General features: G+C 40.5%; 2 protein-coding genes and 1 non-coding gene across 6 annotated transcripts; 2 read left to right on the top strand and 1 right to left on the bottom strand.

Annotated features, from left to right (window-relative positions):
* The first annotated feature begins 1,867 nt into the window (after positions 1–1,867).
* si:dkey-5i3.5 (uncharacterized protein LOC565091 homolog) lies at positions 1,868–3,818 on the top strand. 2 transcript variants are annotated; one of them, XM_037253353.1, is made up of 4 exons: positions 1,868–2,192; positions 2,578–2,830; positions 2,960–3,206; positions 3,335–3,818. In XM_037253353.1, exons 2-4 carry the CDS (start codon positions 2,600–2,602, stop codon positions 3,694–3,696), a joined length of 840 nt encoding a protein of 279 aa, XP_037109248.1. In that variant the 5' UTR covers positions 1,868–2,192; positions 2,578–2,599; the 3' UTR covers positions 3,697–3,818. The 2 variants fall into 2 exon arrangements, with proteins under 2 accessions (XP_037109248.1, XP_037109247.1); XM_037253352.1 differs by having other exon boundaries at positions 1,872–2,192; positions 2,554–2,830.
* A 597-nt stretch (positions 3,819–4,415) lies between these two features.
* Positions 4,416–4,497, bottom strand: trnal-aag. The gene has a single exon. It is a non-coding gene; the product is annotated as a tRNA-Leu (tRNA).
* A 319-nt stretch (positions 4,498–4,816) lies between these two features.
* rbm28 (RNA binding motif protein 28) lies at positions 4,817–11,831 on the top strand. 3 transcript variants are annotated; one of them, XM_037253335.1, is made up of 20 exons: positions 4,817–5,165; positions 5,656–5,811; positions 5,896–6,050; positions 6,117–6,192; positions 6,283–6,375; positions 6,461–6,532; positions 6,871–6,940; positions 7,315–7,562; positions 7,834–7,897; positions 7,965–8,074; positions 8,146–8,219; positions 8,293–8,428; positions 8,589–8,653; positions 8,726–8,884; positions 8,964–9,113; positions 9,365–9,439; positions 9,508–9,586; positions 10,428–10,575; positions 11,083–11,197; positions 11,519–11,831. In XM_037253335.1, exons 1-20 carry the CDS (start codon positions 5,048–5,050, stop codon positions 11,654–11,656), a joined length of 2,301 nt encoding a protein of 766 aa, XP_037109230.1. In that variant the 5' UTR covers positions 4,817–5,047; the 3' UTR covers positions 11,657–11,831. The 3 variants fall into 3 exon arrangements, with proteins under 3 accessions (XP_037109230.1, XP_037109231.1, XP_037109233.1); XM_037253336.1 differs by lacking the exons at positions 9,365–9,439; positions 9,508–9,586; positions 10,428–10,575; positions 11,083–11,197; positions 11,519–11,831 and adding an exon at positions 9,216–9,347 and having other exon boundaries at positions 8,964–9,153; XM_037253338.1 differs by lacking the exons at positions 9,365–9,439; positions 9,508–9,586; positions 10,428–10,575; positions 11,083–11,197; positions 11,519–11,831 and adding an exon at positions 9,271–9,294.
* The last annotated feature ends 392 nt before the right edge of the window (positions 11,832–12,223 follow it).

The raw sequence follows: 12,223 nt of genomic DNA, 5'->3' as shown, positions 1-12,223 counted from the left end.
GACATGAGGCAGAGGTTCTCAAACTAAGATTTACTCTTTGTGTATATTTTGTTGGAATAAAAAAAGTTCTAAGCGCTCTGGTTTTCTTGTTGGTGCTTATACCATGCCTGAAAAAAGTATTATGTGAATTTCAGGAGTCTTGAACAAAACACAATTTCAGCCCCCCCTGGAAAGAGAGAAAAAAAGTCCCCAATTGGGTGAAAGATGTGAAGATGTTTATCACAACTGATTGCATGAAAGAGTCTGAAGAACTCGTGCACGAACTCAAACAGGAAGTCAGTCATTTTGGTTTGGAAAAAACTATTTTGAGTGAATATCATTAGTCAGTGCTTGTATTTTGACAGAAATCTATCTGATTGGGCTCAAATTCGAAGCAGGTATCCTCGACCAATGAGTGACACTACTTAGTGACGTTAATATGCCCAGTTTTTGGATTTGGCATGAAAAACAGCGAGGATCTATTCATCAGAAACTGGCTCATATGTAGGGTGTTGGGGGGGGGGGGGGGGTATACTGGCCTCGTGGCCTAATTCAATTCCCTGGGATGTTCTAAAATAGTTGTTCTACATAGTCCATAATTTGTGGTCATAATTTGTAACAAGGACAAATGGCAAAAGTGCCTAACAGTCTGTACTAAAATACTCATGGAACAAAATACAAATACTTCCCACCATTGACAGCAACAGAAACATTTAATGACATTTCAGTGGATTTACACAGCTGGTAAGTGCAGCGAAAACGTGACCTTCCTTCCGTGTGATCCATCCGTTGTTGAGCGAGCCAGGGAGGGTACAGGAAAGCACCAAGCCAGCCGTGAGTAAGGCGACCGGAAAGGAACAATGGTAGGCTAAACACATGAGGTCAGCGAGAGATGCCACCAAATGATCGGTGTCTAATACTTGGTGGTCTAAATCCATTGGGGTTGTTTGGATAAATGGTAATCCTGCAAGACAAAGTGAACAGGGACCCTGGTGGTGGGTGGGGTCGGTCCCACAGGGAATGAGAACAAGTTGCAGCAATAAAGCTGCACAAGCAAAGATAGGGACAACAAAGGGCATGTGGCAAAATTGGCTTTCTTCATGTAGTTGCCCAAATCTGAAAAATGAAATGACTATATCTAAGAGGTCACGATAGGCCACGCAGTTGTAGCTCACTTTGAAATAACACATTTTTATTTCACTTCATCTTCTAATGTAATCCTAAATTTGAAACAAACAGCTCTAGTAACATTGGAATTTTTATTATTTTGTTGGTGTTCAAAATATATGTCACAGGCACCAATGTGCGACACCTGGCGCTAAACCTGCAGGTAAACCAAGAGAGATCCAATAAAGGTTTCTGAGGAGAATGTTAAGTGCTACGTGAACTAAACATCGCTCACGTAACCTTGCAGATGAAAGCTTATATTTTTCTGTTTGTGACGAGGGGGTGACGTCTTGACATCTTCCTGGCGTGTCGACGCTCAGGTCCAGGAACAAACATCACGTTACGTAAAGTTCTTGGCTTTTATTGTGCAAGTCGATATTGTTCAGTTAAACAGTCCTTTTTAAAATTAAAGTCGTAGCTGATTTCACGCTCCACAGTGGTAGACTCAAAAGTCAGAGGACCATCCAAACGAGGCAAGTGGTTATTCATTTTCCGTCCGCAATCTTCCTTCAGTCTCACAACTTTTAATGCGTGACAAATCCATATGATTTTGAATAAACGTGTCAAAAGCAGTATTTATTTCGGACGACAGTCTGGTTTCCCTTTCTTTTTCCGCATTGCGCTTCGGAATAGATGATGGAAGCAAGGAAGAATGAACTACGCGTTGTGTTATTTGACCCTCATTTTGTCTTATTAGGAAAGCTTTACTCTCTAACAATGCCGCACTTTTACTTGATAACTGGAAACGGGTTCCTTATTTGGGTTTGAACATATTTGTTTTGTTTATTTCAGGGCTAGATCGCGTTCACTGTGATGACCACAAGAAAGAGATGGTGCGTACCAATGTTTACAGCTAAGAAACAAAACTATCTCCCAAGCCTTTCAGAATTAAACCAGGGTTTACTAATACAATAAGTTAACGCTAAGGAAGAGTGCTAATGTTTGGGTGTCCTGTCAAGACGGTATCCGAGTCCCTAATAAAAGTTTTTGAACTTTTCGACTGTTAATTAAAGCAAACGCCAGACCGGAGTGTCGTCGTCGACAAGGTATACAATCAAGTCTAAGATGTGTAACACGGAACTTAACATTCATTGAGTTGACCTTCCCTTAACTAATTTTGACTTCCCGGAAATGACTTGATTATGTTAACTATGTTAACAACTATGTTAACTAACAATAATAAACGCATTAACTATGCTGTGCATTGTAATGTTAATGATAAAAGGGCGGTCAGGGCGGTCAAAGCAACTTTTGACATCCGTAGATGTCATTTGCAGCACGTCCTTGACAGTCGGTTGATTTGTTTTTCTTTTTAAAGCGTGCAACCTTTCTCTTAAGTACTTGAAACATCATTCATTCAATTTCCCAGTAATTTCACATTTGTAGTTGACAATAATGTCTCTAAAGCCCTCTGGAGCCTGTTGCCATCAGTCCACCGGCAACCGCATCAGAAATGCTCACCAGTTGCATCTTGCGGCGAAGCTTCTCCAGTCACCGCCTTGGTAAAAATGTCACCTTCTACATGAGCGAACATGTCGCCTCCACGCCGAGGGATCACACCTGCGAGGACCAGACACCTCTGACAGTTATGCTGCCATGGTTGGGAGCGCGTCCCCAGGCCGTGGCCAAGTACTGTGAGCTCTACCTTCGCACCGGCTTTGATGTGCTTGTAGTCGAGAGCGAGGTATCTATCTGTCCGCCTCCATCCATCCATCCATCCATCCATCCATCCATCCATCCATCCATCCATCCATCCATCCATCCATCCATCCATCCATCCATCCGTCTGTCCACTCATGCTCTTCATTTGCAGGTGCAAGAATTCCTATGGCCTCGCTGGAGTTTGCAACATGGCAAGAAGCTGCTGGAGTTGTTGCACAGTGACCGTTTTGTATCGCGGCCACTGCTTGTGCACGCCTTCTCCATCGGCGGTTTCACCTTCTCACAGCTGCTGGTTCTAGTGTCCGAGGACCCGCAGAAATACGAGACACTCACCCAGAGGATCAAAGGTCAAATCTATGATAGTCTGGTGGCAGGCTCTGTGGAGTTGATGGCTTCAGGTCAGTTGCGCCTCTAGAAATGTACACGTTCATGGTGTTGTAGTTTTTTGTCATCTAATCATGTTATTCAATCAATGGTGTCAGACCGGGTACTGTCCAGTTAAGCAAGCGTTGTCTTGTGTAATCAGGTGTGGCCAAGATCGTGTTTCCACGCTGGGAGACGACGGTGAAACAAATGAGCCTCCTGTACTTTAACACGTTCAAACGCCAAACCACCGACTACTACAACAGGAGCATCCAAGTCTTCTGGAATTCTCCCGTCACCGCCCCCGCTCTCTTCCTCTACTGTGACAACGACCCGCTGAGTGACCCGTGTGCGCTGGAGGAAGTAATCGACTTCTGGCGGGGTCGCGGTGTAACCCTCACTGCCAAGAAATGGGAGAGTTCCAAACACGCCGGCCACCTGAAGGCCCACCCGCAAGAGTACGTCGACACTCTGGAAACCTTCCTCCACTCGCTCACTCTTGTTCCGCTCAAGGCCAAAATGTAGTTCTCATGCCAAATCTGCTCCAATTTCTATTACTAGGATGAACTTATCTTCTCAGGTTTCAATACTAGTCAAACTATTTATTTTAAATTTAATAAGTGGGAACGGCAAAAAGAAAAAAAAAACTACTTTCAAGGTGCTGCTCTATCTGTGTGATGAAGGATTATTAATCTTTTTAATTACTACACTATAAAATTGCAGTTGTAATTGTAGGATTAAGTGAGTGTGAAGCTAAAACTATTTGCATAATTTCACTGCTCAAACCAAGATTTCCAGTGAACAGTTTACTTTTGGATGTTTGCTCAAAGTGGTTTGACTACTTAGCATGTTAACCTGTGGAGAATGGAACATGCTTGTGCTGTTATGCGCATATTGCCATGGAGAATGGAACATGCTTGTGCTGTTATGCGCTTATTGCCAGCAATGCTGTTACGGAGTTCCAACTGCACTATTGACATTGTCAGGAACTGTTTCCCACAGTGGTTTGATTGGTTTCTTGAATTAAATGCAATTGAATGTACGGTGGACGGAATGTGTCTTGAAAACTTTGATGTTTATTTACATTTCCGGTTTGTGAAATATGTCACGCCTTATGTACTGTACATTATTTCCCAAATAAAATGGAATGTATACGAGCGTCAAATTTCATTTATTCTTTTCCTTTACTACTATTAAAATGTATAAACGATTGCAGTCAATTCTTAACTATTACAAAAATGTAATGGCAGCGGTGGGATTCGAACCCACGCCTCCGAAGAGACTGGAGCCTTAATCCAGCGCCTTAGACCGCTCGGCCACGCTACCCGTGACGTAAGAGAGGAGCTAAAATTATATATAGCTAATGTACTACCTGGGAGTCGCTCGAGTCAGTCAACGCTACTCTCCATGTCTACAGATCCTGTAGTAATAGAATAAAAAATGAGGAATAGAGCACGTTTTAATTGTTTTGGTTCAAAATGTGGCACGAACGAACGACGTTAATGAAACAATGTCCCGTAACTGGACAAACCGAGCGAAAAGAAGACAACACACTCGCTTCACCACCGTGGGCGACAGATGGCGATATATACCAAATTCGTGCGCAGAAATAAACGCTAAAGAAGATGCTGCTGATGACTTCCGGGGCAATTCATTTCCAAGATGGCCACCAACGTCAAGTAAACATGCGACTAAAGTTGGCCGTGCTCGTTGCAGACATTGCATCTATTTAACATTGTATGCGCGCTAATAATTAATATTGTATATTTAGTGGTTTTACTTTTGATATTTTATTACCGATCGGGAAGTCATACCGTTGCTATTTTTTTAACCTTGCATTATCGTGCTAACGTCAACGAGGCAGAAGAGAGCAAGCATGGCAACTCGTACGCTGTTTATCAAGGGGTTGCCGGCGTCAGCTTCGAATGAACGCCTGGAGGGAATTTTCTCCGAGATTGGTCCTGTCAAGCAGTGCTTCGTGGTCAAAGAGAAAGGTGAACTCGTCCTTCTTTGGCCTATCAAACTAGGATTGTAAATGGGAAATAAAGGGAATATTAGATGGGATTAAACGAATAAATCATAAAATAGAAGGTTGGCTCTTAATGGGAAATTTGAGCATGTACTAAAACAATTACATTTCAATTTCAAGAAAACACACTGGTAACTTGCTTAACGAGTGCTCAAATTCATGAGTGTTGTTGGTTATTGTTTCTCCATGCCTCGATGAATGCAGACTGATAACTTTGCTTTTTATTTGGAAAACAATGAGCTACATTTTTGTCAATTTTCTGATGGACCGAACAAATAAATGAATCCCAATCATTTTAGGTTTGTGCATATTCTGGACTGTGTGTTTAAAATAATGTCCTGTTGTTATATCCAATTTATTAATAAATTGACAATAATCGGCAGATTAATCGACCAATAAAGTAATCGTTCGTTACAGCCCTGGATTTATCACATGCCTGTCTTCTTCTGAACTAGGTGCAGAAACATGTCGAGGATTTGGCTATGTGACGTATGCCATGGAGAACGATGCACAGCAAGCGTTGAAAGACATAAAAGATTACGATGGAAAGAAGCTTTTTGTTTCGGTGGCCAAGAAGAAATTGAAGGACAAACGGGACGAAAAGAAAAAAGGTGTGCATGATGCCCCAGAGCTTCATAAACACATAGTAATATCTAATATTGATGTATTTTATTTTTTTATTTTCTGATATTCAGTTGCAAAAGAGCCAGATGCGGCAGCGCCAGCAGCGCCAGCAGTGCCAGCAGTGCCAGCAGTGCCACAGCCACCAAAGGCAACTGAGGAAAACTTTAAAAACATCAGGAAAACAATCCTGAAAGCTCGACTCATTATTAGGAATCTCAGTTTTAAGGTACATCTTGCTTCTTTCACAGCTCATGTCAGAAGTCTTTTGGTGACATGATGTTTTGTGTTGTAGTGCTCTGAGAAAGATCTCAAGCAGGTTTTCGGTGAATTTGGAGAAGTGCTTGAAGCCAAAATACCTCTCAAGCCTGGTAAATGTGATAAAATGTACTCATCTGAACATATGAGGTACACTTGACTTTTTTTCTTACTGACTTTTTTTTTTTTTTGCCTTTCAACAGATGGTAAGATGCGGGGCTTTGCATTCGTCCAGTTCAAAAATGTGTCCATGGCATCCAAAGCGCTTCAAGCTATGAACCTGAAGGAAATTAAAGGTATTTCTTGTTTATATCTTGAAGTAACTGTATTTTTTCAACATTCTAAGGCTGCATTCATGTTGGCTCGCTGTTTCATTTTAAGGCCGCCAAGTGGCTGTCGATTGGGCTGTGCCAAAAGACAAGTATGTTGCTATGCAGGGGACATCCACTAAAGGTAGAGATCATTGTCACATTTCTAATTTTGTAGCCCTTTTCATAAATGTTGTCAATAACAGGGTACTTTTGGGTGGCAGAATGTGAGGAATTTGAGTGACGACAGCTAATGCGCAAAATTACTGCTAGATATACTTCAAAAGGTTTAGGTTTGTTTCAATTTCCTCAGATAAATCCAGTAGATTCTTTGGATGTCATAGAAGGTTTTGTTTATTATTAGTGCCATCGGAACTACTGCCACCCGGAAGTACATGTAATGTCGTGGTTGATAAGGTCTATGATAAGCCAAGTTCATAAACGTACCTAAAAGAAGTAATTGTCTATTTGTTGATTCCACAGAGACTACAACGAACAAAGAGGCTGGCGCTGAAGACAAGGAAGAGGAAAAGCAACAACCAGTCAACAAGAAGTAGGGGTCTCAAATGCGTGTCACCAAAATGAGAGGAATTAATAAATTATGACAATCTACCACCCTCTGCTGTTGACCGAAAGTGATATCAACGTGCCCTTTTGGCTCGCAATTGCCAATGTAACGTGGCCAAATTTTGCCAGCACTTTTGGTCGACAGCAGGAGGCGGTGCTTGATAAAATGAGATGGATGATAGAGCTGCATTAATCTACTTAATTCTTATTCCACCAATGACGGTCCTGGGTGTCAGGAAAAAATTGCTGCTGGATTTAATTTTCACTTGTGGAGGCAGCACTTTATCATTACTCTGCTTATCAAGTCGTGAATGTATGTTCTGTATGCTTAAGTCGCTTGCATTGGTTGTGTGCCTACAGCGTCAATACAAAAACATCTGCATCACAGAGCAAGGAGTTAATGTCAGATGATGACGATGGTGATGACGATGGTGAAGACGATGAAGATGATGAAGATGAAGAAGATGAAGAAGAAGAAGATAGTGAGGTGGAGGATGAAATAGATTACGAGTCCCAGGAGGACGATTCGGATGAGGATGAAGATGAGGATGATTCGGATGAGGATGAAGATGAGAATGATGAGGATGAGCGCAATGGCCACCAATCAGGTATAGTTGATATTTTACAATGAACAAATAAAGGAACACCACTCTAATATACTTTTCTCATGAAGAAAATCACAACAAAATGAAAATGGTATGCCAAGAGTAAACTGCGTCATGATCAATTCGTTGCGGCGCCTCCTCCTTCTGTTGTGCGTACCTTGGCCACTAGACGGCAGTATTATACAGTCAAGCAACACAAAATATAGGTGGACAGCACATTGGAGTTGTTTTAAAAAGTGGGTAAAAAGCTTAATCATTCTTCTATTTGCACTAGCTCAAAAGAAGTCTAAGACAACACTTCCCTCAGATGTGGGGCAAGGCAGAACCATTTTCATCAGGTTTGCTCTTTTTTTCTTCTCTTGGTTGTTGTTAATCTCCTTCACTCAGACTCTTCTTACTTTTCAGAAACTTGTCATTTGATACTGAAGAAGAAAACCTGGAGGAACTTCTGCTCCAGTATGGGGAAATCAACTACATCAAGATTGTTTGCCATTCAGACACGGGCCATTCGAAAGGTTGAGCCAAAAGTGATTATTTGGGACGCGCTCTTTCATGTTCTTCACTTGACTCGGCTGTTTTATTCCAGGTTGTGCCTTCGCTCAGTTCAAAGCCAAAGAGGCGGCGGACAGATGCATCGACGCAGCGCAAGATACAGCAGAAGTAAGCATTGGATTTTTTTTGCCTCCAGTGTCACAGTCACCTTTTAATCATGTCTGTGCCTCGTCGCATGCAGGACGGTGGAATTCGACTGGACGGGAGGAAGCTGCTGATCGTGGCCGCTGTGAGCAGAGATGACGCTGCCAAGCTGAAGGACAAAAAGGTCAAAGTGCAAAAAGGCACCAGGAACTTGTATCTGGCCAGAGAAGGATGTGAGTTTTTTTAAATATACAATTTATTCCATATTAATGATTTAATTTGAACATTTGTAACTATTTTGAAATAATTACTACGAATACATCTAAACATTTAAAAATTTAATCTCAAATTGAATTGAATTTAACTACATATTAATTTGATGTCTTCCTTCAGTGATCCGTGCCGGAAGCAAGGTGGCCGAGGGTGTGTCCGAAGCAGACATGATCAAGCGAGCCAGAGTGAGTGAATGCTCGCAAGAGGATGAACATTTTTGGCTTTCATTCATTCCTTTAATCGCCATGTATGTGTAGTTTGAAGATATAAAAAGGGCCAAGCTGAGGGACATGAGCGTGTTTGTCTCCAAGAATCGTCTGTGCGTCCACAACCTACCAAAATCTGTAGACAACAAGAAGCTGCGCGCACTCTGCCTGCAGGGGTTCGCCAGCGTCAAAGGCGTCAGGATACCAGAGGTGAGTTTAACAAAACGTCCACAAGAGAGCAGTCTTGTTAATTATACTCACCAATATGTATTTACATGTTTTCTCCCAGTGTCGCGTCATGTATGACAGGAAGCCCGAGAAAGGTCAGGTGACGGGCAAGTCTCTGGGCTATGGCTTCGTCCAGTTTCAAGACCACGAGCACGCTCTGTCCACGCTGCGCTACCTCAACAACAACCCCAACATCTTTGGCGGACTCAAGGTTTGCCTCAAGGTTTCTTTAGGGTGTGGTGTGAATAAAAGTATATACTATACTCTGAATCAGTAAGTCAAACTAAAGTGCAGATCACAATAATAATGCAAGTATATCTGTGGCTTTACCAATTCTATCATGCGTATCATTTCGTTTCATTAAACAGGATATGTAAACATGGAGAATTGATAAGCATCAGCAGGCACGACGGGGCCTCATCGATTAAGTAGTGTATTTTTCTATGATTTGCCACATTCCAGAGACCTATTGTGGAGTTCTCCCTGGAAGATACCCGCAAGCTCAAGCTCAAAGAAATGCGCCAGCAAAAAAGCAAGGTGGGCTTATTGCGTGTGTGTTCGTGTGTTTTTAAACTCAATTGATTAATTGATTGTTTTTTTTTCAGGAACAGAATTTCAGACAACAGGGTGGACAAGGCAAAATGACACCTCAGGCGAACAGAGACTGGAAAGGAACCAAACAAGGTAGATCTACAACAGTGTCATTGATTAAAAAAAAAAAACATTAATAAACACAAGCAGAAAATTATTCCAAGAACTAAAAGCTGTCCATTTTCTGTATTGTATAATCCCAGTTGGGTCATGTAATGAAGCATCTCCCACAATGGACTGGTTGCCAGTTAACAACAGGACAAAAAGATGAAGTAAAAAAGTGAATAAAATAATACTGTTGAAAAAGTTAAAAGAATTGTGCTCTATTAAAACACATGTATTTTGTTAATTGGGAAAATGCAAAATGATACATAAATAAATTACAAATACACGTAAGAGAATTAGGCCAAATCATTGAAATGTGTATTCATGTCGTGAAATATTTTTATATCATAATTTAATTAAGCAAAATGTAATGTAATAAGTTAATGTAAAAAAGTAAATGTGTGAATGTTTTAAAAAGTAATGAATCCATTTAGAAAAATAAAACCAAATAAAATCTAAATAACAATTAGTATTAAACATTAAAGCATCCAAAAATAATGGGAAAATTGAAGATTTGAAAAAATAACATTGAAGAAAGGCACTTATATGTAGATGCATGTAAAATACATAATATAGAAAATTATTTCAAAACTGTAAATAAAGAAACACAGTATATGTACGTATATGTTTAAATGTACACACAACTGGGACAAAGGTTTTAAGAAAAATACTGAATGACTCTGAAGAATAATTTGAACCTCAAAACTTCATAGATGAACACACTCTACATTTTCTTGCATTATCACTTCCTGTATGTCTTATGGCCAAGTGTCCTGACACGTTTGTCCATAATGTCCGTCTCTTGGCCCTGTTCAATCCGCTCTTGTAGGGTCGGCATCAGCTCCTCACAACAAACCAAAACCCAACCCGCACTGCGGTTTCTTGACCAAGCCCGAAGTGGAGCACGTGGAACTGGAGAACGGAAAGAAGCGGAGGAAAGTGCTGCCCTTCTCGACCCACCGAGGACCCAAGATCAGGTACAGTTGTTGCAATATGCAGGGATGCTCCAATTCTGAAAACAGAATTGTTTTTATGGCATCACGTCAGACGTTTTGTTCTTTGTTTTTCTTCGTCTCATCTTTTGTAAATACGCCTTTTAAATAATGCTCACTAGGGCTCAGACTGAGACACCAAAATAACTGAAATGTCTTGTGCTCCAGCCTACATTTATAAGTGAAGCGTGATAGAGAAAATATGTAAATTAAAGTTAATTTATCAGGAATGGCAACTTGTTAGTGGTATTTTTTTTTCAACAGAAGAGTGTTTTTGTGCGACTGTTTGATGAAGCTGAATCACCTTTTCATTGCACTTGCGAGAAGTAATGGCGCTATCAAGTGTTGTTACTCAATACCGATGAGTACTCATTTGGAAGTATTATAGTACTCGGAACATGGTCTGAAAAAAAGTGCTTTCTTTGCATCCATAGTGATGAATTGTTGACAAACTAAAAAGCTGACTCCTTACGAGCTTTTGAATTCTTCCAGAGCGCGTGACAAAGGGAAGCAGAGGGCTCCGCCTCCCAAGAAAGCTCAGCATGGAGTCAGTAGAAAAGGGAGGCAAACGCAGCAAATGGAGAAGAGCACTCGAAGAGGAAATCAGGTTTATAAAGCACCTTACCTATATTTTAGAATCAACATTTTTTTATGGAGTACTATCAATGTTTTTGTCTTAAATCCTGAATTTATCTTTAATTATTTTGTATACTGGATTTATTTGTAATGTGTGCCCCCTTGAAAATGAGTCGATAATGGCTGTCTTTGAAACAAACAAGTAAATTAAAGAATGTGTATAAAAATATGTAGCTAGTAAATGTATTTTCATTCATTTTAATTAAGTTATCTGCATAGTTATTCTGCTTGGTAACAATGTTTTGAATGAGAGTAAATATACATTTTATGTTTTTCTTTACTCTCATTGTAGACTAAAGGAGCAATGAGGAATTCGAGGAACAGGGGCAGTGATAATTTTGACAGAATGGTGGAACAGTACAAGAAGAAAATTCTCTCCAACAGCGAGAAAGGCTCCGGTATGAGAAAAAACAAATGGTTTGATAACTAACCTCATGTTATTATTTAGAATCAATTCCAAGACACCGATTCACAGGTTTTCTGTCATAATTGTGTACCTTTTTTGTATGGACTCCATATGTTAAACTATTATGAAATGCCCTGTCGCATAAAAAGTGTTTTTATTGTAAATGTAGGTTGTCTTTATATTAAAATTGTGGAATCAATTGGCTCTGTGTTCATCATGACCTCGATTTGACAAGCCAATTTTGTCGCGAGATCAGAGGAGAGGGCAGTGCGATGGAATTAATGATTCTCTCTGCCTCACATTTCTGAGAATCGCTGTTCAAATCCCAGGTTCAATTTTCCTATGTGGAGTTTGTATGTTCTACCCGAGTGTTTTCTCGGCTTCCTTGTTTGTCTATAAATGCCCTGCGATTTGCTGACAGTATACCAGGGAAAGCCCCGTCTCTCACCCTGTCATCTGTGAGATCCGCCTCACCCAAATGAAGTGCTACAGAAAATAGCAAGATAACTGGATCACTGTAAATTAAGGGAGAAAAAACACTTTATTTAATATATTTTTTCTTAAATAGGTTTTAAAAAAGCAAATACAGTA

Source organism: Syngnathus acus, chromosome 6 (genome assembly GCF_901709675.1).
Source record: "Syngnathus acus chromosome 6, fSynAcu1.2, whole genome shotgun sequence".
NCBI lineage: Eukaryota > Metazoa > Chordata > Actinopteri > Syngnathiformes > Syngnathidae > Syngnathus > Syngnathus acus.
The sequence above is the reverse complement of the archived record's forward strand: the minus strand, read 5'-3'. Positions and strand labels throughout refer to the sequence as shown.

What these genes read in the sequence shown, in the direction of transcription:
- si:dkey-5i3.5 (XM_037253353.1), top strand. Translation starts at nt 2,600, where the DNA reads ATGCTCACCAGTTGCATCTTGCGGCGAAGCTTCTCCAGTCACCGCCTT. An exon ending in TGCTTGTAGTCGAGAGCGAG is followed by an intron (nt 2,831 to 2,959) that starts GTATCTATCTGT and finishes CTTCATTTGCAG; the next exon opens with GTGCAAGAATTCCTATGGCC. An exon ending in TGTGGAGTTGATGGCTTCAG is followed by an intron (nt 3,207 to 3,334) that starts GTCAGTTGCGCC and finishes TTGTGTAATCAG; the next exon opens with GTGTGGCCAAGATCGTGTTT.
- rbm28 (XM_037253335.1), top strand. Translation starts at nt 5,048, where the DNA reads ATGGCAACTCGTACGCTGTTTATCAAGGGGTTGCCGGCGTCAGCTTCG. An exon ending in GCAGGGGACATCCACTAAAG is followed by an intron (nt 6,533 to 6,870) that starts GTAGAGATCATT and finishes TTGATTCCACAG; the next exon opens with AGACTACAACGAACAAAGAG. An exon ending in CAACAACCAGTCAACAAGAA is followed by an intron (nt 6,941 to 7,314) that starts GTAGGGGTCTCA and finishes GTGTGCCTACAG; the next exon opens with CGTCAATACAAAAACATCTG.